We start from the raw sequence: 27,570 nt of genomic DNA on the forward strand, positions 1-27,570 counted from the left end.
ATGGAGTCGGTAAAACAAAGGATTTTGACTCCCGGCAAAGAGGGATTGAAGAATTTTGCTGGAAAATCGCTTGGTCAACTCTACAGGTAAGACTGATATCTCTTAGAGGATTCTACTTCCTAGAAAAAAAAATGAAAGCTTTTCTTAAGCTCCCATTGCTGCAGGAGGTCGAGTGCTTTGGGGAGGTCAGCGATGGCAGGGTTGGGAGCTGTTGAGATTCTGCTGGATGTAATCTAGATCCTGAAACTAGTGCTGAAGCTGCTCAATATGGCACCCTCGTAACTCCTCTATCTGACTCGTAAATGGTGTTAGTAAAAAGATGTAGTAAAAGATTACCGGACCTTTCTTCCACAAAAAAAAGGATCCCATCTTGAAATCATAATCAGGAGAGAGCAGCAACCTGTATTTTTGTTCCATTTTAATTTTGCAATGCACTCACAGGATCTTGCCCCCTGCTCTTAACAAGCATCCAAAAAATTGTTCTGTTTTTGATTAGTATTGTCCTTTGTGTAATTCATCGTCAGATGAAGAAAAACATGGAGATGTATAAATAATTGATATCCAAACGATTTTTTTTTCTCCTGGAGCTGAAACATATAGAGGAATGTGTTTAATTATTTATACATTTGCCTTTAGAAGCATCTGCTTGTCCTATTAAGTGATATACAACTGCAATTGCTAAACTCAAAAGCATCACTCCTGTATATTTCTGTGTGTAAAGAACATTTCTATCATCGGCGAGCCCTGTGGACACAAATAAATAAGTCCAGATTCTTGCATACCTACGAAGTGCATGCAGCTAAAGTTCACACATCGTTCTCCATCCAGTCTGGTGACTTTAGTGACCTCCACAACGTTTGAGAATAGTCTGTGAAATTGCAATATATTTTCGATTGTACCGTCTGCTAGAAATTACCCCGAAATATTGGGTTAGGTTTGGTTTTTTATTAGTTTGGTTGTTGTTGGTTTGTTGGTTGTTTGTTGGGGGGTTTTTTTTGTTTGGTTGTTTTTTTGTTTTGGTTGGTTGGTTGGTTTATTTCCCCCGAATTACAGCTATAAGGTAACTGCGGATTTGTCTGCCCAGGGTAGGTCACGTAAAAATCTTTTTTCCATACCTATGCGGCAGTGCTGGGCACAGACACAAGGCTGTTTCACAGCATGAGTCACAACTCCTGCTGCCATTTTAAGGGAAGGGGACATATCAGTGAAGTGATAAAGATAAAATCAAGACTTCCATTTTCATAGGAAGTGCACTATTAGGAAAAGCCAAAAGCAAAGTTAAAGTAATCAGCAATGCAATTAATTTCCTACCGGTTTTGGTTATATTTAAGTAATTTTCAATTGTTGAAAATTAATAATAATAATAAAGGATAATCCAGAATAACTGCTTAAAATATTAAGGAAATAAACACTTTCTTTTTCTTTCTTAAAGACTCTACAACATTTAAATAAAACTATTTTCTCTACTACTTGCAGTCACACAGTGAATAATAAAGAAACGGTGTTTGTATTTTCCAGCAAAACTCCGTTTGAATTCACACCTCGACTAACAAACGCGCGATTTGCTCATCTTTTTCAGCTCACGGCAATTAAGTACTTTGTTTACTCTTCTTATAATCTAAACAATTTTCTTGCCTCTTACACATTGATTTTCAGTCTGTTCCCGAAGACAAGACGCCCAGTCAGGGAGAAAACACTCCTACACTACCCTTTATCCACACGAACGAATTTTGACCATAAACCCACGGTGGTTTATTTTATTCACAACTTTAAGACATTTCTTATTGCGGCGATCTTTAAGCATGGAAATAACACGCCCAGAAAAGAAAAATCATGAGAATTTAAGCTGAGTAGCTTTTGGAGAAAATCCCTGTATTTTCTCCCAAACGCGGATAACCTTTTGAGCCTTATTCTGCTAATTGTTGCTGCCATACCAGCCGGATGAGTTAACATGAAAGAGACGCTCCTCCGAGTGAGAAAATACTTCTAAAGCCGAGGTGAGGGCAGCGGTAGTAGAGTCCAGAGTGTCGGCGAGTGGTCGCGTATTTGCTTCTCGAGACGACATAATTGGTTAGCTTTTCTAATTTTTAAATATCTCCGTGAAGAAGAATATTTAGGGATTCAATATGGACACTTGCTCTGTAAACCTGCTTTTTCTGGCTACCGACACAGCATTTTAAAATATTTAAAAGAAAAAAAAAATATCTAAATGTTCTAAATCACCTTTCATGGTATTTTTCACCTGATTGGAATTAGCTGCAAATAACCATTTCGCTTCAGATTCCTTCAGACTGGTTTCTAGGAGATACGATTTTCAAGTAAAACCGAGGGAGTGTGGGCAATGAGATAGTGCTTAAAGCTGCTCCGGGAAGGTTAAACCTGCTCAGTGATCACACGCTCACAACGTGTAGCTGAGATGTTTGGGAAAGCCTTCTCCGGAGATGCCAGTTCTCTGAAGACGATCATGTTTTCTTTCACTGCATGTGACAGCCATTTTGCAAAACTAAAATAAATAGCAATATCGCCCGCTCCTCCTCCTCGCTCCTCCCTCCCGTCTTTTAACATCTCTCTTGTTCCCAGACCTAAAGCGAGGTGCACACCAAGATCACCCCCTTGGTGTTTCTAATATAGCAAGGAGGTAATAAAACCTCCAGCAGCCCGTTTCTGCTCCTTCGCCTCTTGGGCTGCCCAACATGGCGCCTCTGCAGTGGTTACAGATGATGTCTTCTTGATGCGTCCTACATATTTAAGCAGAAGTCTTTAATGATAGATGAGCAATTCTCAGCTAGAGCTCCTCCCTGGGCGGCTGCGGAGGGGTGGCGGGGGGCGTTGGGGATGACTAATCGTGACTCCCACGGGTCATTGCTAAAGAACAGTTGAAGGTGAATGGGAAGCAAGGATTAAATCCTCAAATCAACCTCCAAGCCAAAGGAGCGAGGGGAACGGTGAATTTAAGCCTTCAGCTCCGCGAAATTGTTGTGCCTTCACAGGCGGCCAGGGCTTGACTTTCCCTTCTTGTGTCGGGCAGAGTCCTAGAGAAGAGGCAGAAGCCCGGGGACACCATCGAGCTGACTGAAGATGGAAAGCCCATGGAGGTGCCCGAAAAGAAAGCCCCGTTGTGCGACTGTACCTGCTTCGGGCTGCCCCGGAGGTACATCATTGCCATCATGAGTGGACTGGGATTCTGCATTTCCTTCGGAATCCGATGTAACTTGGGAGTGGCCATCGTGGATATGGTCAATAACAGCACCATACACCGAGGAGGAAAAATTATTAAAGAGGTGGGAACCTTTCCCTCGTAAATCCCACATCCTCCCAGTACAACTCTCAGTCAAACACTTCAACACAGGTGGGACGGGCTCTGGATGGTTTCGTGGCATTTCCCGCACCTGAGCCCCGATGCTCCGCGGTCCCAGGGCGGGCGGCTCTCCTCCCCCTGCCCGGCCCCGCCGCTGCCCTTCGAAGGACGGAAATTTCCGTTCTTGAAGCAGAAACAATTTCCACCAATAATTTCTACTTTTTCATTTCAGTTCCTAGCCCCAGTTTGCGGTATTATTGTGCGAACAATTCGCCTCCCGCCCTGTCTTTTCCACACAGCCTTGAAAAACGCAGATATCTCGTAAAATAAACGTAGGGGATGGGAGAAGGAAGGCGTTGAATAAGGGACTGTCAGCGGGTGCATCTCGCCGTAAAGGAGGCGGGGAGGTTTTGCAGGAATGTTTGACAACACCAGGGTGAATTTACTTTGACAAAAGGCGTTAAATGATAAACGGCGTTTTAAATCGAGTTAAAGCGTGATGAGAAAGATGTGATAAATGCAGATGAGTCTTAAACACCCAAACCCACAAACCCCTTACGGCTTGCTGCCCGCACAGGCAAGAGGTAAGTGCGGGCTGTGCGCCCCAGCCCCGCCCGCGCAGGGCTGTGTCTGTGAGCCGGGGTCCCGCGGGTCCCAGGGCTCTGCCCTCCCTGGCCCCGCGGTCCGTGCCTCGGTCGAGCGGCTCGGGGCACACGGGGCCCCCGTGCCCCTCTCGTGTCCCAGGGAGGCATGGGCGGTGCCGTTTCCATTGCTGTTACTGGGTTTGTTTTGCTGATCTGGGGGGCAGTCGGAGTGTTTGGGGCTGGAGTGGAGGGCTGGGGGCAGAGCCCGGAGCCGGCACTGGAGCCCCTTCAATTGCACTGAGTGTGAAGCTGCTGCTGGTGAAAGCTCTAAAGTGGCACAATTACAGCCTTCCTCTTGCCTTTCTCTCTTTCTGTCCCGGTTCCTTGCATTGGAAGAAAGCGAAGTTTAATTGGGATCCTGAAACAGTTGGCATGATCCACGGCTCTTTTTTCTGGGGATACATAATCACCCAGATCCCCGGAGGGTACATCTCATCCCGGCTGGCAGCGAACAGGTAACTGCGGCCTGAACAGCGCCAAGGCGCCGGCGGAGCCCGAGCGGGGCCGAGCTGCGGCAGCGGGGGCGCGGGAGGCTGAGCTCCAGACAGCTGGGGCTCCCCTGCACCCCCAGCTTAACCCCCGCTCAAAGACAGGACCTTAGGAAGGGAAGGACCGCTTGCATGTGATCCGGGAACTCCACTGTGATGGTGCATTGCTCACCCTCCTTCAAACAACCCCCTGGTTTTGCGGGGAATATCTAATGTTGGTTTCCTTTTCCTTTGAACAGTCACTTAAGGAGGTGTTGGCAATGATATTCAAACAACACGTATTCAGAGGCAAATTCAAAGATCCATTATTTCATCGAAGCTTGAGAGATTTTTTTTTCCTGTGATTAAATTAAAGAATTTTATGATTTTTGTTTTAATGAAAAGGAAAACCATCAGCAGGAATTTTTTCATTAACGTACAAATGAATTTAGAATGGTCGAAAAACATGTTTAAATGAGACTTCCACAATGAAAAGAAAGTGCAGATGGTCCGGGGACTTAAGGACTCGTTTCTATGGTGTCTGGCAATTTTTCAAGCACCCAGGGTGCGATTCTACCTGTTAATTAGATCCACTGAGTATTCAAGACACATGAGGCTTTCACATCCATGCTTAATGCCACAGGCTCATGGTTTGCAGAGGCAGCAAAGGTCCTAGTGCCACTCTTCAAACCAGTACCACACTAAGTGCAAATGGATACTAAACTCTACCATGTATACCTTTAACTCTTCTCAGGAGTGAGCAACATTAAAGGTAGGCCTGGATGGGCAGAGAGGCTTAGCCTGACGAGCAATATGGCTTATAGTGTGCTTGAGACTGAGAGGAAGCAGAGAGGGTGGCTAAAGCAAAAAATGGTCTCCTCAAGATAAATAGCTTTTAGACAGATCTACAGTAGAAATGAGTATATACAAATGGAGAGATGAGTGAGAAAACACTGATATCCTACCCTTTAAATCAAATAAATCAAAACACATAATTTTTAAATTGGGGTGTCTGTTGTCTTTCTGTTTATAAGTGCCATCTTTCTGATAATGGTTCAGAAATGTAAAAGGCTTTTTCAAATAGCCATTAACAGCCATTTAAAGGACTATTTACCTTTTCTTCCTCCTTTAATCATTTTTGCATCTTTGCACAATCTGTAACTGCTCAGGATTAATTGGAGTTTTGATTGAGCAAAGCCTACAAAATCTGACTCAGAGAATCAAAAGCAGTCTTCATTCACCCAAACACATCAGAAAAGCCATTTGAACCAATTCAGATGTAAAGTGATGCAACTACAAAGATTTGCAAGACAATGGCAGGGACACTGCCAGGAAAAGTCAGTAGTAGAAACACACAAGTTGTCATGTGCAAACCAGATTTTTCTCTTCTTCACAATCATTTACATTTAGGACAATAACTGAGGACTACTTCAGTTAAGATAGGTGGATTTTATCTAATTAGTTATTATTCCTGTGGAAGCACTTCATGCCTCAGGTGTACTGTGTCATTCCCAGGCATCTCTCTGCCTATATATTCCGTAGGGAACCCAGGTTACTGGGGGTATCTGCCCCAAGTGGTGTGATGAAACCCCTGCTTTTCTTCTTGTGTTTTTCACAACCAGTCAGTGACTGTATCTGGACTAGTGATATTTATCACGTTGGGAGAGTGATGATTATCTGGCTAGAGTTTATGAACATTTCAAAGACTCAGATACCATTATGATACTGCTGAGACTTGCTGCGGTCTCCACATTTCATCAGTCATTTGGGGAATATGTATAAATGCTGATAAACTTGTGGGTACTGAAAGATCCAGTCAATCAGATAATATATTAAACTTTTGGTTAACTCAGTTCTGTTCAATATATGGCACTTGAGTGCAAAGTAACATCAGAGAGGGAGGAACCACTCTGAAAAGCAGTCTCACTGAGTGGAATCTTAAGCCATGTGGGACTAGAATCTTCCAGCATGATGGTCTACCAAAGTAGTCAGTGTAATCCTAGAATGTTTATTTTTCTTTATTTAGTGCAATGAGTGTATTTAAGTCAGTGACATTGACCTTGGATTTTTGTGGGCAATTTGGACACATTCATACTAGCATGAGTGTTGAAAAATTAGAAGTTGCTTTAGAGATCTTTAATTGCTTCAAACATGGCAGTATGAAGTGATGCCTTGTGAAAGAAATAGCAAGAACTATGTATTCAGGATACACGTATATAAAAAGATTACTAGGAGGTAATCTAAGTATGCATATAATTCCACTGGAAAATTGCTTGGTATAAGTGTATGCTTTAGTCCTCTGAAAAGGGATAAATAGAATCAGCAATTGACAGCCATACAAATGAAAAAAAGCTTAAATAGTAACAATAGTAACAATAACGACTACCCACCACTGGGTCCAACCAGAGAAATTATGTGATAGCTTTTTCATTGGGTTTTAAATTCCTATAATGGAAGTTATGTTTCAGCTATTATGAAATGTTTGCAGTAGAGCAATAATTAAGCAAAATATAAAGGATAATCAAGTGTTAAAGGTTGTGATTTTCAGGCTAGATGGCCCTATAACTAAGCACATGGTTTGTTTTTAATCTAGAAATTTAATAATTTAATTCAAATTGATATTCCCTATTTCACCTTCATGCTACTGCAGCTGTCTGTGAATAAACTACCTGCTGTGCTGTCACACACATATGGAAAGGTGTGAAACTATACTCGGTTTTATCACCTCATCTCAAGATAATTTAAATATTGTTATATTTTAAACTTTGATAATAATATATTTTAGCCCTTTAAATATTCTTTATGTTGGAAATCGATAACAAACCCCTTGTCCTACCAAAAGCAGTACTAAAATGCTGTGGCAGTATATCCTCACTCATTTCCTAAGTGAACTGTTTAAACACTTACTGTAACTCAGGAAAGATTCTTTGAAATTAATAGGGCATTGTTAGATTACACAATAGAGAATCAATTCCCAATGCAGTTATATATTTAAAATAGAAATGCCAGTTTTGACTGCATGTGCCAAGCATTGTTTCAGAAGTAAATGTGCAATAATCACAGACTATTTTTTATAAAACAAAGCTGAGTGACCATTTCAGCTCATTAGTGCATACTCAAACATTAGAACTTTCTGACACAAAGAGACACAAAGGGCAGAATAGAATGCTGATTTTTTTTTAAATTAAAATCACCTGTGGTAATGATATATTTCCTATTATCTGTCAAAGCTCAAATCCTGGCACTATTCACATTAAAAAATGTAACTACATGACTATATTACATTTCTCTACAGTGCAGCTATCTCTCATCTATGCTGAACTCTCCATCACTGTCATTTTAATCTGAATAAAATTATACAAATTAACATTTCACTTCAAATTAATCTTTGTTTCTCAAGTGCCATTCTTCTTGTTATTAAACCCTAAATCCTTAATCCCAGCAAGTAATCTGATAGGATTATTTGTATGAATAAAATGAATGGTATTTCAGACAACTGTCTGTCATTGCATCTTGTCTGAGAGTCCCACAGATTTTCACTGAAACTGTCACTAGCATGTCAGTGAAATCAGAATCTCTCTAACTCAGCCTTAATGACAAGCATAAAAAATTAAGGTAAAGTATTGGTTTAGAAATAGAAGTAGAAAGATTTCCTAGAAGTTCACATCTTTACATTTCTATTTTAAAAAGAGAAATTGTTCCATTCTTTTAGCAGGTAGGCATATTGTGTGTTTTCTGATTTGCAAACAATGATTAATTCGCAGCATGAGTAGGGGATTAGTGGATGATTAAACAAGTGCCAGCTTCTGAACTTCTGAGGACTTAAGCTGACCTTGCACTGTGGGGGGAAACCCCCCCCAGAGCTGCACTCGCCAACCCCACCTTTCATATTCAGTCCAAAATCCTGCAGATTGAACTGGTCTCTGATCCCTGGCACTGGTGTGGGGCTCATCTGTTTCCAGGCAAAGAAGCCAATATTGCACAAAAACCCCCAAGATGATTTTGTCACCCTAGTGCATTGCAGATTCTTTTAAGTACCAATCTTTACAAGAAGGGGACTGGGGAAACTGGTAGCTGGTACTGCTGCTCCCTCTGCCATATGGTTCAGGGTCCTTCCATTTTTCTGTCATGAATGATGAAGCTGTTTTCACAATTTAATGATGCAACAAGGGATTTAGATGGGGGTTTTGCTTGATAAAAGGGGGCCTCAGATGTGTGACAAAAATTAATAATGTATCCAAGCCCTTATTATACTAGATTAGATGGAGGGAGGTCGACTTTTGCATATTAATGCTTCATGAAGGGCTTATAATAGGATTTAGTATGAAGAGCACAGAGACACATCCTCCTCCTCCCACATACACACATGAATTAAAATAACCTGTTTTATCTCGATTTAAGAAAGCCAAATAAAGCTGTTATACTATGGGTTCTGGCCACAGATTGTTATTAAATAGGATCAGTTTTAAGCATTTCTCCTACGAAGCATGTTTAACCTAGAACTTGTGCTTGGGAATAACTGTTCATCTCTAATGGCAAAAGTAGATTATTCTCTCTGGTTTTTTGGGCAGCTGAGTTCATCTACCACTCTGATATTCATGGCATAATCCCAGCTTTGTTAGTCCTGTGCCATTTTATGCAAATTAAGGGCCCAAGTCAAAAAAACCCACTACGTTCTGTCTATCATTTAAGAAAACATTAGTCGTCAGGGTGAGCATTTCACAGGAATATGTTTACAGTAGAGGGGTCAACAGAGTCATCGGGAAACTAGCCTGTACTAAACAAAAGTCAAAATGACTATATATGCCACAGAATAGCTAAGAGTGTCTCCCCATAATGGGTTCAGTTCTACTTAGCTACTTTGAAATACATAAACATAAGTAAAAGTTATCCCAAGAAAGGTTATCAGTGTGATTACAGACTGAAAAAGACAACTAGACTAAGACAAATATTATTGGGAGATGAAAAAGTGACATGATAGGTATATAATTTTTAAAAAATCAATAGAGGTGGTATGAGTCTTCCACGAGTGGCTACTCACAGTTTGCAGTCAAGGAGGTGAATATGGAGAACAGCTGAAAATGCATGGGGAACAGCTGAAAAAAATGAAAAAAATTCGCACTATACCAAGCAAAAAAAATCTTTTCAGAGTCAGTAAGAGCAGTGTTTATATACATTGGAAGCAGGTAAACCATCATTAATGGTGTTTAATTTTTAGCTTTCAAGGCACCTCGGGTAAGAGCGTTATAGGCTAAAATATTATTTTCTCTGGTACTGAGAAGCAGCTGTATAACTACACTGACAAATGTGGAATTTTGGAACTAATTGAATACAGAAGGGCAATAATCCTTGAGATACTAAATGCAGAGAACCAAATTTATTCTTGAGTAATTTTTTCAGGACTAAATATAAAATTTTCATAATTTAGCCCTCCTTGTTGAGATATAACTGCAAGAGTAGGGTTATGTTTGAAATTTGGGCTTATTTTTGCATTCCATCCTCCATTGATAAAAATCCTTTGAAATCATTATCTGAACAAAATTCACTACACAGTTGACATAAAATTATGCCAGATGCTTTCAGAGAATCCTAGTATGGTTTGGGTTGGAAGAGACCTTAAAGATCACCCAGTTAAAACCCCCATGTCATGACACCCCTTTCAGACCAAGCTGATAATGAACTTCTTATTTTTTGGAATGATACCATCCAGGTGTGTCAATGCTGTCAAATAACTTTGCTCCCAGTTCTCTCCTGGTCCTGAGCCTCCACGAATCCTTACTGCATTAGCAGTGGTATTTAATAAATAAAACACTCTCTGAAACAAAACCCACGGATGCTTCTGACCATTAATTGCAGGTGCTCTATACAACAGGTATCCTTAATCACTTCTACTTGCTTTGTTACTTCACCCCAAAACAATTTGTACACCAGGTATAATGCAACAAAATGTTATCTAGGTTGGTTGCATAAAAACACTAATGTCACTGTCACTTTGGTCTGAAGGAATCTGCCTTTGCTCTGAGCAGTCCTGATACAATCAGCTGTAACATGTGGCCCCTATAACAGAAAACACTCCAAAAAGCAGTACAGATGTCCAGCTTTTGAGTCCAATGCATAGTAGCTATCCTCCCAAACAACTTCACAAAACATTTTAAAATTAAACCTACAGATGATTCCTTTGATAAGCGTGTTGTATACCTCTCCATCAACAGAGACAGTTGAGCCACAGCCTAAGCCCTGCATGTTAGTAAGCTGATTTGAATGAGTTAGTCTTGGTTTGAAACATTATCTAGCAGATTACATATTTAAAGAGCAAGCTGTCCCAAAGCTAATGAGCTAGAAGATATGAGTCAGAGCTTTCTCTAGACATATACAGATATAATGAGTTGTAAAAGGAAACTGCAGGTTTGAGAGATTCCCCAGCTGAGTTCAGACAGGAGAGAGGACTGGTAGAGTGAGCAAATGAATGAAGAAAAAAAGCAGACAAGGTGTAGAGGATCTGATTTGCTTAGTGATGCAAAAGAAAGATAGGACTGTGGTTGTGGATACTGAAGAGATTAAAACTATTAAAATAAAACAGCTTGGGTAGAAGACATATACTGGATATATGAAGTAAAAAGTTGGAAAGGAAAAACTACTACTGAGTAGGGCAAATGCTTATAACTTCTGAGATGGAACCTGATCTGCTTATGAAAGGATGGTGTCATGCACTTGCTGGTACGAGAACAATCTGGATTTAATGATCCAGGAGTCATTTACATTCAGCATCAATTGCAATGATGCTGTCATCCAACAGCACCCAAGTTCTTCATAAAACACACATTGAGATATCAAAGAATAGGTCTGCAAACAAGCAATGGAAGGCGCAGCCTGAAAACTGTTTGGGGTGTTGGCATGAGTCAGTGGCATTAGTGGGGTTTGAGGGAGGCAGAAAGCTAAAGGGCTTTGGGTCTGTGATACACATCGACTTCGTCTTTGCATGGCATTTCACACCAGTGCTTGATCCAGTCCCTTGTATCATCTGTTTTGCTAAGTCTCATGAATATTTTGGGATTTTTCTATCTTCAAACCTGGCAGATCAAACCATAGCAAATTCAGGTAATAAAAATGTATATGTTCTATGTCAAAGTCTTAGAAGGCCCTCATCACACCTGATATGAGTAGAGATATGTTTTGTAAGGAGGGAAGCGTTAAGTGTCAGTTAACCCCTGAAATTTCTATATATTCAAAGAAAAACCTAAGTTAGAAAGTTGGTTGCAAACTGTCATTGCCAGCAACATTTGCAGAAGAAGGGATTCTGAAAAGCTGCTATAAGCCCACAGACATTCCAGTTAGCTCCTGTCTTGCTCCTTTCTAGACATTATGTTTTACTGGAAAAAATGAAGCATTTAATACAGCACTGAGCCTTGCAGTTCCTCGCAGACAAAATATTCTTTGGGTTGTATAAGAATACAACATAATCATGTCTATGCTGTGTTGCTGGCCCTTTGCAGTAGAAGGCATGTCACAGACGAAAGACAGTAGGTAGAGTCAAAGTAAAAGAATAAATTTTACAAATCTTGAGTTGACAGAATAGTCTAAAAAGTCACATTATGTGATACATATTCTGCTGCTCAGAGCTGATGCTGCGCTAGGACTCTCCCAAACAAGCACTATTCAAGAAAGAACAGCAAAGGAGAGTCAAAACCTAGCTTAAATTTTTATACATGTTTCATAAAATAAGTCTCTGTTCAACATATTTCATATGATTTCTGTAAGGCAAACCAGCTCACCAACTTGAATCCAAATGAATTTCATTTATTTTATAATGACAGATTTTTTTCATCTAATCTTTAAACTAGGTTGGGAAAACCTCACAAGAAAACTCATGTTTTCAATCCTCTTTATTTTCCACCCTTACCTAACACATTCGTAACTAAGAATAGGGAAAATGTTTTATCACTGTTTACAAATCCAATATTTGTTCAATACCCTTACTTCATTCAATGAAAATAATGTTCTCTAGAATACGATCAATATTCATGTAAAATTTTCAAATGCAGAGGTTTCTCAGAAAAGAACATGGTTACATTTTCCATAGGTTCCTGTTTACAGTCAGAATAAACTAACTTATTTTGAATTTAATTTATTGTAATGGTTCAAAATGCTTTCACAAACACCCCCACACACCTACACACCACCTATGATTCCCTAGTAAACTAACAAAATAATCAAACTTTCCAATTCAGTAGATAGGTCTTCCGGGAAATGATGATCAGTGGCACTTTGGAGGTAAAAACTATGCAGTTACAGTCCTGAATTAATTTTCTATGGAAGCCATTGAATACTTTCTATGCTTTTGTATTTTTCAATGCAAATCTGTTAAAATACATGCAATGATGTTTTGTCGTTGTAAGTGACCAAGACTTACTGTTCTTTAATTATTTTGAATTTTAATGAAATTACATTAATAATTCACTGATACAGCATATATTCACACATCTTAAAACTACAGCATTTTCTTGTTTAAAAAAATATTAAAAATTCTGTTTTAAACATACAGTTACTTTCCAATATTTTTTTAAAGGACAAATTTAGCTAAGGTACTTCCCATCCCTAATAAAAGACACACTCGGTATCTATAAGTTTCCTTTTCTCAAGGTGACTTTACTTATTCAGAGAAGAGAGGCATCGATAAGTGTGGAATTTGTCAAATACATTAAAAATTAACATAAATAAAAATGCAGGGGACTCAGCTGAGGGATTGATTCCTCCAGATACACATCTAAAAGGGTCTTTAGCTTTATGAATGCTTTGCAGCAATTTTCATTCCCAGTCACTGGGGTAAAATGATGCCTCCAACCAGGACCCCTTACTTTCAGATACCCTATATGTAACTCGATATGTCACCCATCTGGCACTCAGCATTTGACATGCACTGTGTTCAGCCCACTTTTTGAGCTGACACTGCTTCCAGCTGAGTAACAATATCTGTAACACACTGTGGAACGCTTGCGTAATGTGAATTGCTTGACAAAGGTAGATGACTAGTGCTGCTGTACAGATGCAGAGATTAGAAATCCAGAGATGAAAATAAATATATTTCTTTCTCTTTAGTTTGTCCTCAAAGAGAAAAATGAGCCAAATGACTTGAAACCCAAACAGATTAATCCCCCCTGCAACCTCATTTCATTCTAAGCACTTCTCCTGAGCTGTCAGAGTAATTTTCTTTCTCTTCTCCCATCCCAAATGTCTCGCATTCAAATATGATTTTGCTATTATTACTACTTGTATTGCAGGAGGATTAAGTCACAGTTCATGACCTTTGAGGCCAATGTCAGCAAAACACTGAGAAGATCAATGTTAGATGCTGATTTTGGGGACTGAGTCTACTCAGTCAAGAAACAGAAATAGATAAGTAAGGCATAATGTTTTGTTTCAGAACTGCTTCTGGTCACTTTTGAGGACCAGAATTTATTGGGGTTTTTCCCCTCTCCTCAACATACTACTATTGTATTTATTGTCTTCTTCTGTATATGGTTATTTTCTTCTACATATAGTTCCACAGTTGCTGATTTTGAGACTGAAAGGAATTTTTTTGCAAGACTAGAGGCTGCTGAAGACATGTCATGGCATTTTAATTCCATCCTGATGCAAGGGCCAAGAATTATGGCAGTGTCATTGGTCTCACCTGCTTTATCTCTGTGGTATAATGCAGTTTTCCCAGAGTTTACCTTCAATCTGCTAAAGCTCTTCATTTGTGCCATACCCACGTGTTTTGTGGGGTTTGGAGTGTGCCCAGAATGAAATGGATTTTCAAGGATACCGCTGAATGAAAGTGCAGCCACATGGATTTCCTAGGCTGAGCTCAGCCCAAGGAACATCCTGCAGCAAGGCTTGGCTCACTCCAGAGCCCAGCTGTGGAAACACAACTAAGAAAGGTACAACAGAGCATAGCAGCTTAAAGTCTGTGTGTCTGATAAGGGCCACACCTCTCCCTTCAATGTGGTATTAGAATATCAAGAGGGCAAACCAGTACTTGTATAAAAATGCAGTGCGGTGTGGAGAGGAATGAACACTCCTAAACAAGCTGGAAACTGTTTTTCAGGGAACTATACCTGTCTGAGAATGAACATTAACTATCAATGCATATGACAATGGAAGCACACACACATTCAATTGCCATGAAAACATAAGAAATCTTAGCTTTCTAACCCATTGTTGGAGTTAACATTGTAGTAAAATTGGGCAAGGTGCAGAAATTAAACATAAAGGATCATAAATCACTAGCTTAATAGACAGAAAAAATGTAAGCAGAAAAAAAAAGGATTATGCAATTTGAAGGTTTGATGCGTGAGTCAGCAAAATAGTTTAGAAATGCCCAATGAACAATCAGAATGTTCCATTTCCCAATTAAATATATTCAAATGTGAGCTGCCTTCAAATATATTTTGATTGAATGTAGCTCAAAATCATTCTTACTTGATCTACATAATAATAAATAGTGTTGAATGAGATATTTAAAGCAATAAACCAGCAAGTTCATACAAAATCCAGCACTATATCACAATATTTTTTTAGGTAGAATTTGGTATTTATGGAAATAAACATAAGAAGATTAAAGGGCACAAAGCAGAAATACTGATGATATTTATGATTGTGTGCTGAGAGATGCAAAGCAAATATAGGAAGATCTATTTGCTCTTGATTAATGGTTATAGAAGAAATGGACTCACTAAAATAGCCATTCATGACATCGCTTTTAATAGGTATTCACAAAAAGAATAAAAAAGCCATTTCTTGCAAGAATCATAATTTAACTCTAATTTATTCTGCTTTTAAATCCTTATATTTTTGGGGCGAGAGAAGCAATTGTTCTTATAAAGCATAGTTCAGACAGAGAATTGACTCACAAGTGAGGCTGCAGAATTATTTCCTCATCTGCACCCTGATGTAACTAAATATTCACTAGTATTCGTGTGTCTAAATACAGGCAAGATTTTAATCTGGAAGAAGCATGTCTCTGATCACTGCTTCAGTTACATTTTCCTTTGTCTTCTAGAAGGAACAGACTGAAGGAAACAGCTTCTCTTTAGTGAACATGAGAACAGAGGCAATTCTGGGAAACAGCTTTCAGTTGTGGCAAGTAGAAGCTGATTTCAGATACAGGATCAAAAAACTAGAGTAAATTTCCTTGAAGAAACAGTTATCTACTGTAACAATTTTGTAAATCTCATCCTTATAAAGAGATGACATTTTTTAATATTATATCTTCACATGATTTTACAGGACAAGACACCATTGGAGTTTATGTGAACATATGGAGGTATTAAATTGTAAGGAAAAGAACTGCATGTAGTTTTGGAGTAGACACTCATAAGGAAATCAAGAGTAGAAGCCAATTTAGGTTAAAATAGTCCTCACAGTGCAACACAAACACATGCCCCGCCAGTCCCAGTAAATGTATTGAACATGCTGACAAGCAAAGCCAGAAATGTACTGTACAGACAGCTAAATGTTGTTTAACTTGAGATGGAGATCACAGGGAACACAATGAGGAGACAAGATTAAGAGCTCTTCAGCAAAGCTTCCTTATCATGCCCTTTAATATGTGTCAAATAAAAGTGACATATACTCAGTTTGCTATTTGAAGATTTGTTTCAGACTCCGATTCTAAATGCAGAATGTGGAATATTGTGTCTTTGAGGAGAATTTTCATCCTGCTTCTTTAGCCCAAGGTCTGTTTCTCACTGACTTATGGCACTGTACCATTTTCTGAAGAACACAAAATAAGGTCAAAGGTTTCTGTCAAATCAGTTCCACATCAGATACTGTGATGTCATATGTCATCAGATTTTTATTTGCATTACATAGCTTTATACAAAAAAAGACACAATAATGCTAGAAAAAAGGTCTTCTCCTACCAGGGGTGGGTATTAATTGAATCAAATAAAAATTCAGTCAAATCAGTGGAATTTTGAAAACGAATCACCACTTCATGCATTTATTTAGACTTTGTAATGTGCTTTATTTGAAGTTAGGATGCTGTGGAATCAAAATGAGCAATTTTCAGTGAGTGGCCTCTGAAAAAACAGCACTAAGAATGATCTATTTTCTATGGATATGTGTTTCCAGATCAGTTAACTCTTGCGTCTAAGAAAATCCCAGCTCAGTTCGAAATTCATCCTGCTGCTTTTGGCTTGTATCAAAGTGGATTCTCCTTATAAGGAGTGAATGCATGGTGTCACTTTCTTACAATTAAAGCACATGAGAAACTCTTTTACTGACCACTTGATTTAGTAAATCATTTGGAGACAGTTTCTAATTTTGTTTCCAGAGGGTGGAGAATTCAATCAGATTTGGTTGAAATTAATGTGAAAATTAAAGGAAAGTGGGTGTTTATAGGGAAAGTAATATCTATATCTGTGACTGCATAAGATATATTTCCCTAGGAAATCATGCTAAATAGATAAATGCCTCCATGTTTGGTCTGGGTCTTACCAGACAGATTATTACACTAGATGGAAGCAGACACTTATCCAGTCCAATTAGTATGTTCCTCATATAAAGAACACATGTAAGGAACATCTATATTGATATATGAGCATCTGTAGAATAAGTCAATTGGAATTGAGGTTGCTCACTTTCCCTTTTTTTCCACCTTTGCAGAGTATTTGGTGCTGCTATACTGCTGACATCCTCCCTCAACATGCTAATACCATCTGCAGCCAGGGTGCACTATGGATGTGTCATCTTTGTTAGGATCTTGCAGGGCCTTGTAGAGGTATGGAAAAATTATAAAATAACTAGTAAATGTGATAGATGTTTGTTAGCTTTTAACTAGCAATTGTAGCTTTGGAAGGAAAATAGAAAAGGTTTTGAATTTAATGTTGATCTTGAGTATAAAGGATTTCAATGTATGAATTATAGCTATTTGATTTTCCTTCAGCTATAAACTTTCATGGCAAAGTATTCCCTGGCTGAGAAGCCAGTGGAATATGCATTTAGCACTGAAGTTTCACTAAATTCATATACTGCATAAGGCTTATACTGGTGTAATTCTCAACAGTTACTTGCTGGCCAGCATCACAGAATAAACACATAATGAAAACCTAAGGTTGTATCTTAAGTCCTGACCATGCCATTTTTTTGTTGGAATGAATAAGAGATTTACCATAATTTAAAAGAGGAAAAAAAATTGAGCTTCTTTTCTCCCTTCCCCTTCCCCTTTGCCTTCCCCTTCCCCTCTCCTCCCCTCCCTGTCCCCTTCCCTTCCCCCTCCCTCCCTCCTTCCTTCCTGACACATTTTTAGTCCTGTGATGGCTGGTTCTTTGCCCCTCAACTTCTGTGTGGCCACACAACTTCTGTTGCATGAACTGCTTTTAACCAGTGTGCTTTATTGTATTAAAAGATTCCAAAAGGGGATGCAGAAAGTGCCTGAAAGTTAGGTGACTTTCAGGTAACCAGTTTCTTAAAGTATGTGTGTATAAATCTGGATCCATTCCTGGCAAGTGATATGCATGCACAGAGTGTTTGACTGCAAAGATGAGTGGGAGAGAAGCTAGGGGGTAATGAATTACACAGTAAAATAGCTATTGTAGACTCACACATTTCTCTGATACTGTTCAAAGGAACTATGAATGCAAAACATTCCAAAGAAGACTTTTTGGAGAAGGTTCATGATAAATTATGACAGTCTTATGATTATGTCTTTGTATGTTTTTTAAAAAATGATAAAATACTGAAATGAGCAGGAAACTGGTTACAGGATCTTCTTTCAAAACAGAAAAAGGTATTTTACAATTTTCTGCATATTGAGGCTCATCATCTCAACATTTGTGAAACCCTCAGTAATTGCAAAAAGATACTAATTTTTCTGCTTTTTGCAGAGGAAACAAAATGTCAGATAAGGAGAAAAGTGAATCTATAGAACCTATGTAATATATATGCATATACCATAATTCTTAATCAGGAATTTCATGGACGATTATTGTACATTTCATATAACATCTTCTAAAATTTCAACACTACAGGTTTAGTTTTTCTACATCTAAATTAAAGGCTGGTTTTGAAGAGAGACCTAAAAGGTAGCTGGTTTAAAATCAAGTCAAATAATATTAATCAATTATTTGCTTTACATGCTCAAGGAGGTTCATTAAAGACAAAGAGAATGAAAAACTTCTCTTGAAATTGTATTTCTAAGCTGCTATAGATATTATATTCTAGTTTTAGAGCAGAGACACTTTAATCTATATTTCCTAAATTATACTTCAAATGTTAGATTAAAAAGTAAGGGTTAGATAAATCAGTCCTGCATTAGAAAGACTTCGGAGAGTCTCTGTTGTCATCCTTTCACTCTGGTTCTTGTGCACTAATACTCTTGATCTTTAATTATTTGCAATTTGTTCCTGGAAGCGGGAGGGGGAGCAAAAGCAAATATGTTTTATACTTGTTTCATAAGGTCTCTTTAATGATTTGGAGTGATATACAAAACCCATTTCATCTTGAATAGATATTGAAGTTTTTCTGTGGCTGTGCTCAGACTTTGCTATAAAAGTGCAAAGCATTCTCAACTTCTTATTTATAGCAATTGAAAAAAAAACTCATGCAAAGACAATTAACTGCGTGACTGATCAGCATTAGCTAACTTGTGGCACACCCATTCCCCAGGGGGTCACCTACCCTGCCTGCCACGGTATTTGGAGCAAGTGGGCCCCCCCATTAGAAAGAAGTAGGTTAGCAACCACTTCCTTTTGTGGTAAGTAACTCTGTATTTTTGTCTTCCTTTCATTTGTAGTGTACAAGTGTTTTGAAACTGATTTTTTCTCCCTTTTCATCCACATGTCTTGTTTTGTAGGTTCCTATGCAGGAGCTGTCATTGCAATGCCTTTAGCTGGGATTCTAGTGCAATATACTGGGTGGTCTTCTGTGTTCTATGTGTATGGTACGCATTTCTGCTCATTTCACTCCAGTATTGTATGACCTTACTCTACCCTTTCTAAAAACGTAAAAGCTACTGTTAAGAGGACAAAAACCCCAGAGAAGTGGGACTGCAAAGCTAAAAATACAGTCTAGAGAAAAGAACAATGAAAGAACAGAATTTAAAGAGAAGAGTATGTAGGAAAGCAACATGATTAAATAAGAAAGCTAGCTCATGTTGAAACCTTCATCACTTTACCACAAGCAGTGCGAACTTCTGGGCAGATCTATAGTATCTCTGCTCACACTAACATCTCTCACACTGATAAAACTGCAAATTTAGAGTACTTGCCCTGAATAAGTTGTCCTGATTTTTATCTGAAGACCTATATAACTTTATTCCCACTAGTTGTGTTAACCTACACTGATGGAAAAGAATGTCCCAAGGGAATACATTCTGCATTTGTGTGAATTAGGTGGAAGAATTATAGAAATTTAATAAACTACTCAGGAAGTGCATTGCTATGTTGAAAAAAATGGAGTCTCTTCTATTTTGCAGGTAAAAAATTTAGTGCGGTAATCAAACAGCAGCATCTTAAAGCAGAATGGACCTCCATTTACAGTTTGGTGAAATGAAATGGGAGCTGTTTCATTGCATTGCATTGTACAAATTGATGTTAAGATCAGTGAATATTCACTTACAGTGAAATCATTCTTTAAATGAAGCAAAGACTACTTCACTGTGCTATAGCTCTGCATGTATTTTGCATAAATATTATTCACAGGATCAAATTCTCTGTTGGAGAGTTATCTCTACTGAGATAACTCAGTAAAGAAGCACTAACAACAATTGTCTTTTAAATTTGTTGTAATTCTTCACAGATTTTTCTTCCTTGTTTGCTGCTTTACTGTGCATTTCTTTTTAAAGTCTTTCTTTCCATTCCAAAGGGAGCTTTGGTATAGTCTGGTACATGTTTTGGCTTTTGGTTTCATATGAGAGTCCTGCAAAGCATCCTACAATCACAGATGAAGAAAGGAGATACATAGAAGAAAGCATTGGAGAGAGTGCCAACCTCCTAGGTGCAATGGAAGTAAGAATATTCCTCACACACTGGTTTCCAATGAGATAGTAAAAAACCAAACATCCCAGCACCCAAATAAAGACAACAACAAAAAATCAAACACTCTCCTTTAAGACCAAAAAGTGTACTCTGAACAATTTGAACAAATGCGTTTCTGGGGGGCGGGAAGATCTGAAATCTGCTGGTGGGTTTCTGGGTGGATACTGGTTTTGCACTAAGAGAACATAGGTTCCAGTTCTTCTAGCAGATGACTCATGGAATTTATGCCTCTTTCTCTACTCCAAAGTATAAAAAAGAGGTACAGCTACATTTGAAACTGCATCTTTATTTAGACTTGTATCTTGAGCTAAACAATTTCCTTCCTATATAGTAATTTCTGGAAGGTTTTCCTCTTCCTAAAAGCAAACTGGAGGAAAAGCACTACTCCATGTCTCTTGAGGTTCCCAGAACATCAGAAAATGCCTATCCTTGCTATTTTATGTTTTGTCTGCCAGAAAGACTGCAAGTTGCAATAGAACACGCTTTGAGATCCATAAGAACATTCCACATTATTGCAGTAATTTTGCTGGAAACATGCTATCAAGCCTCTCATAATCTTAGTTCTGTACTGGTTTAGTTCTCAAGAACTGCTAAAAACCATGTATGAACTCAGAACTTTCCAGCCACACTCCAATCATGCTAACTAATAATCATTGTATTTCTGTAACTGCTGAAAAGCTTTAAAGAAACTATTGCCATGTTTGCTCACTCAGGAAAATAAAAAAAATTGTTTAAGCCTCACTTCATCTGCTTAAATGTTTACACCATCCATTCCCGGGAGTCCCTCATTATGTTTTCTATTTGGTCAGAACACTGATTCTTGATTGAATTCAGGAATTAATAATTTTTGTCTTAGTAAAAAACTTTGTTCCATATTAAATAAGGAACTGAAAATATTACAGAGTCATTTCTTTGATAGCTGACATTTTTAGGTGTTATTGAGGGACTGTCTTAGTTGATGTTCAATTGGATTCATGGTTTTGAAAATCTGATGTAAAATGAGCTACTTTGAAGGACGTTCATACAATTCTAATTTGGACAGTATAATTTCTGTCTATTTTTTATTGTGGCTTTTTAATTAAACTTTAATTTTTCAAAGTGATTGTCTTGTATCAATAGTTCAGTTGATTCTAAAATATTTAAGCTGAAATTCTTTCCATACCATCAAGTTAGATTTTCTGGCTAGATTCCCATTAATTAAGTCACTTAATTAATCCTTAGCTCTCACTTCAGTGTAATTTAATAGGTATAGAGGATGTTGCACATATCCATCTATGGGCTGTTTTTCTTTGAAGAAAAGCCAGTATTCAAATCAACAGTAGACTAAATTCAGCCTGAATTCTTGCTGGAGTGATTTTCAAGCACTTATTTGGGTATGGATCCTGTACTTGGATCAACGCAGATGGGTGGAAGCCTGGGCTTGTGGAGAGGTGCTGGGACTCAGCAGGACTGTCCATCTGTCTTTCTTTTTTTCTTTATGCAATTTATTTTAAAAATACAAAAAAACCAAACCAAAAATATATTGACCAAGCAGTTTCAGCTGAGGCTTGATTTAAAAAAAAAAAAGCAGAATACTGCAATTAAGATTTAAATGATAAAATATGTGTTTGCAATAAATCTCGATGAAATCATGTAGTTACTGTTGCCTTACATACAGCAATATTGTCTTTTAAAGACATTGTTATTTTGGACTTATGTCCATGTATGTTCATGTTTATATGGCTGAGATAAAAGCACTTGTACATGAGTGTTGTGATACAATTAAGTATCGCTGAGTTTCTCCACTTGTGCATTTTGTAGTAACTTTTATATGCTGTGCATATATGTGCTTGTTGGACCCAGCTAAAAAAAGGGTAAGGAAAGGGAAGATGGATAGTTGACAATGATCAACATGGTAACTGGATCCCCTCCCTATGTTTCAGAAATACAAAACACCATGGAGAAAATTTTTTACATCTATGCCAGTCTATGCAATAATAGTTGCAAACTTCTGTAGAAGCTGGACTTTTTACTTGCTGCTAATTAGTCAGCCTGCTTACTTTGAGGAAGTGTTTGGATTTGAAATAAGCAAGGTATGTAAAAAGAATGCAAAGCTTTTGTCTTAACTAAGTAAATATCAGAACTACATTTATAGTATTTATGAAGAATAGGAAAGAAAATTGTTATGCATCTTTATCATGGATTTACATCTTAAATTTTACTCATCCCAGTTCCTGTTTCCTTGACCAGCATGAATAAGTGAAGTAACAACTATGAAAAAGGATGGGATAGGGGAAGGTGGAGGATGAGATTTAGTGGTGATCTGTATGGGGCTACATTGCAAGTCAAGTGCTGAAAACCAGATCACGCTTGGTATTAAAAAGGTATCAGCAGACCCATTACACTCTGTCCCTGACGCCCCAGGGGTTGCAGAATCTCACCAAAACTGTGCAGAAAGCATTAACAAATGGACTTTTCCAGGTGCCTTTTGAAAAGCAGGGCCATCTTGTTCTAGGTAGGATAGTATAATTTATCACTTTTCTCTATGCCCCTTTAATGTGGCGAGAATTGCCTCCCCTTTCTCATTTAGAAAGGAGACAAGATGGTGGCAAAATGTGAGGTATAGGGGTGATCTAAGGTTCCACATGATTCATGTGAAGTTTGGATCAGACCTGTAAGGTAAATATGAATATGTGCATACAATCTATTGGAACAGTCATCACAAAAGTACTATGTCTTATTTTGCTATGTATGTATAGCACTTTGAATATCACCAATGGATATTTAGTATTTTATCTTTCACTACATACAAAGTTTTTCAGACATATCTTTTGCCCACGTGCACTTTGAGGCTTGGTCAGAAATCAAAGGAAAATGGCCATTGTGCACGTGATGATGATCCACAGGGAATCTGTCTAGGCATGAGAGGCTTACTACAAAGCTGCACTAAACACCAAAAGAAATGTAGCAATTCACTGTTACATGTTTGATCATGAATTTTCTGAAAAGAAAGGACAGGAGGACTATAAGTGAGGGGGGGAAAGGCTTTAGCTTAAATATAAACTATGAAAAGAATCTATAAACAAGAAGCGTGATGGCATCAGAGGTTCTTAAAAATTCTCACTGTACTTCGTAAAATAAAATAAAATAAAATAAAAACTTCAGATCAGCAGTTTTCATAGCCGAAGACTTTTAATTTTAACACAGAGCCTGACATTGAAAAGAAATAATTAATTAGATGCTGAATGCTTCAGAAAATGAAGAATCAAGGTTTTCTTATGGTTTATACTTTGCTAATTCTAATTTTAATTTTAGGTGGGTATCTTATCTGCTGTGCCGCATTTAGTGATGACAATTATTGTTCCCATTGGGGGACAAATTGCAGACTTTTTAAGAAGCAGGCAGATTGTTTCAACGACTAACGTGAGAAAGATAATGAACTGCGGAGGTAAGTTCATATTTAATTTAAAAGTTTCTTGGAGGGATTTGATGTTCATATTGTGTTCTGTATAGAATAAAGAAACAAACCGAACAGTTGTATGTACTTAGGAAGCAATACTTTCTGTGTTTTTTATGTAATGCAGATGTTGTTGCTAAATAAAAGAAAATACAGGTGCTCCCATTCGCCATTTCCATATAGTTATTTGGTATTTGGAAAAGCATTTAGACTGTTAAAGAAATAGATGAGTTTTTGGAGGGTAATTTGCCTACTCTTAGCTACTTAGTCTTAGCTCCTCATCTAAACACCCTCAGCACTAAGAGAGCCCAGACAACTACCTGAGATTACATCCTTGATTTCTGAGGTGTTAAAGCCACATTACCTGTGGTAAGGGCTGGAAAATTTATAAGCAGGTTAAATGTCTATTCCCATGAGAGTTTGCTGGAGTGACCTAACCACATCACAAGTATTTATTTTCATCTTAAAACTGACAGAAAGTAGCAATAAATTAGCCTACAAAGAGTAAAATAAGGATTATTTGAGAGAGGAAGAACATGTGTTGTTTAGAGATGAAAGAAATACCTGATTGTATCCCATTCTGAGGTAATGTTTTATTGTGTTCCTATGAAATGTCATGGCATCCTAAGGCCTGCAGTATTTGAGAGGGAATTAAATTTGATGCCTGGTTTTATTTATTATTTCACCAGGTTTTGGTATGGAAGCAACTCTTCTTCTCGTGGTGGGATATTCACACAGCAAAGGAGTGGCTATTTCATTCTTAGTGCTTGCTGTAGGCTTTAGTGGATTTGCCATATCTGGTAAGATTATATTACTATTAATACTAAACTATTTTATCTTAAGAGATAGAACACCTAGCTTTGTTTTTATTCATGGATAGTAATTAAAAAGCCCACTCACTTTGGAATTCCCAAAGGACATTATTTATGATCATTACAAAGGAAAGTATGTTTGGTATTACAGCTTTTATATTAGATTATTTCTGTTCAAATAATTCAATCTTTTCCATATTCATTGCAGCAAATTAGACTCTCTTCTCATTAGGATGCTAATACACACTACAGATTTTTCTTGAAATCAAACACAGAAGACAAATGGACTGGTATTATACAATGATACCTAAATTTACACATCTTTGCTTAAATAGAAGTCTTTTATTGTTTTTCCACCATGTATTTGTTATTGCTTCATTAATATTGTATTATTTTATTAATTTGGGGCTGTTAGTATTATATTATTTTATTAATTTGGGACCTAATTACTAGAATTTTTTTCTGAATTAAAGTTCAGCTATTCCCCTTTCCTGCCGATTCATCACCCCTTTGTCTTTCCCCTTCCCAAACACAAATCACCTGGCCTTCCCTTGTTTTCCCACTGTGATTTTAGTATCCTCTCCCATGCTGATTCCTTATGTCTCAAACAGGCTCTCTCATTTTGTGCCAAACGTATAAAATCTCCTCTAATCAAATCTGTCCTTAATCTCATGCATTCTGCAAGGTATCGTTGCTGTTTTGTACAATTTGGGAAGTGTATTGCACTTTCCCTAAGCTGACCATATCCTACTGCCTGCGTTTTCCCTTTTACTATCTGTATCCAAAGGTTTGGTTTCTGTTTTCACTTACTTAAGCACTTATTTTGGGAAAAATTCTGTCCCTTTAGATTATTTAAGTAGTTACTGCCTCCATTTTCAACAGAATTGGGCTGCTGAAAATGCAAGAGAACAAGTAAATATCTATCAAAATTAATTAGTTATTCAGTTAGAGATACTGTCTTTTTTCTCCAATTTACCACTGAAAATTAGAAAAGAACTCGCTTCTGCTGGTCTATGTGATAGAAATAAAAATGTGGGCAGTAGGAAAGGAACATGTTACAAACTGGAAGAAGAAATGACACGTTATTTACAGTATGAAATGGTCATGAAAGAGACTATGAAATATGAACTCTCTCCCTGCCTAAATATTTTCTGGGTTCTCTACTCCACTCAGACACTACTGGGAGGTTTTGCGGTTTTCTTAAACTGCAATTCTGGGAGAAAATTAACCTGGTATCCCTTTAAAATGTACTCTTAAAAGAAAATGAAAACCCAGAGTGTCTCTAGGAATATTTGAGCATTATAAGTCTTACAGGGATAAAGAAATGCAATTAAGCAGACCAAATATGTTACAGTAAAAATTTCATGTCACTTTTCTCAACTGAAGTACTGCTCTGCTCTTGGTGTGAATGCTCACTGACCTTTCTCTTGCAGGATTCAATGTCAACCACTTAGACATTGCCCCAAGGTATGCTAGCATCTTAATGGGGATTTCTAATGGAGTCGGGACCTTGTCTGGAATGGTTTGCCCTATAATTGTTGGAGCAATGACAAAGAACAAGGTAAATGGAAATACAGTTTTCAAATCTTTCAGTTTGATACAGTTGGTTTCAAGAGAAAGACCTTTCTGTAATACAGCTTGCCAGGATATCCATATTGGAGTCTGGAACTTGCATCCAGGGATACAGATTTGAGGCATGCTTCACTATATGCCCACTAGGTTGCTGCTTTTGTGGACTGATAAATTTTTCAAAGAAAGATGGATACAAAAAATTCTAAAATGGACACTTAAATGTTTTAGCTGTGCTGACTTTCACAACCTCAATCTCTGATTTAAATCTTCCAACTCAGAAGAGTTAGGTAAATCTATGTGCTACTCTGATTTAGCGAATTTCTTCTTTACAGACACGTGAAGAATGGCAGTATGTCTTCCTCATTGCTGCTTTAGTTCATTACGGAGGTGTGATCTTCTATGGCATATTTGCTTCAGGAGAGAAACAACCTTGGGCAGACCCTGAACAAACAAGTGAAGAGAAATGTGGCTTTATTCATGAAGATGAACTTGCTGAAGAGACAGGGGACATTACTCAGAATTATGTAAATTATGGTACAACCAAGTCTTACGGTGCTACAACCCAGGTCAATGGTGGCTGGCCTAATGGCTGGGAGAAAAAAGAGGAATTTGTACAAGAGGAAGTACAAGACTCATACAACTACAAGGAAAGAGATTATTCATAACAAACCTAAATATTTGGTATATTTTGTAGTGTTTGTGATTAAATTCATTGTGATTGTTTGCACACAGAAATAAAATGTGGTATAAACATATAAACACATATCAAACAGGAAGGTCTTACTGTAAAAAAATACATCAAAGTGCAATCTGTATGAGTTGTGATGTTATCACTTTCATTAGGTTATATTTGTTCTATAAACATTAGAGTTTTAAGGGTTTACTGGTCAAAACTATAGAGGCAATTAGATACTTTACAGTATACAAGAGCTAAAACTTATAATTAAAGATTAAAGCACAACTAAGCAACCAAGTTGGCACATCTAATGTTCTTTTTAGAAAGCCAAAATTACTTGATCATTAAAAATGCACTTATATATTTGTTACACTGTATTGAAAGAGACCGTGTTAAAGACACACATTTACTCAGTGCAATGTAGGAGTTGTGTGTTTAGTCCAGGACAAGAACTTTCTTGAAGAAGAAAGGTTGAGTCCTAGGCATTTACGAGGATTGATCCAGTTCCCTTAACGGTAATTGTATCAAGCCTAAAGAACAAATAGGGCATATTGTATGTTTATCATGATTACATGCTGCAGGCTACTCTGTGATAAATAAAGGAATTATTTAGGAGTTTTATACTGAATGTTTGGGCACAAATTCT

At 37.7% G+C, this 27,570-nt stretch overlaps 1 protein-coding gene across 1 annotated transcript; it reads left to right on the top strand.

The window, feature by feature from the left end:
- On the top strand, positions 1-26,913 carry SLC17A6 (solute carrier family 17 member 6; the record flags this gene model as incomplete). Its single annotated transcript, XM_082282764.1, has 12 exons — positions 1-86; positions 3,029-3,281; positions 4,279-4,397; positions 17,058-17,172; positions 19,059-19,146; positions 19,246-19,332; positions 20,256-20,398; positions 22,351-22,500; positions 23,723-23,855; positions 24,554-24,664; positions 26,110-26,237; positions 26,581-26,913. 12 exons carry the CDS (start codon positions 1-3, stop codon positions 26,911-26,913), a joined length of 1,746 nt encoding a protein of 581 aa, XP_082138890.1.
- Between the last annotated feature and the right edge of the window lie 657 nt (positions 26,914-27,570).

Source organism: Coloeus monedula (assembly GCF_965178545.1).
Source record: "Coloeus monedula genome assembly, chromosome: 6".
Lineage (NCBI taxonomy): Eukaryota > Metazoa > Chordata > Aves > Passeriformes > Corvidae > Coloeus > Coloeus monedula.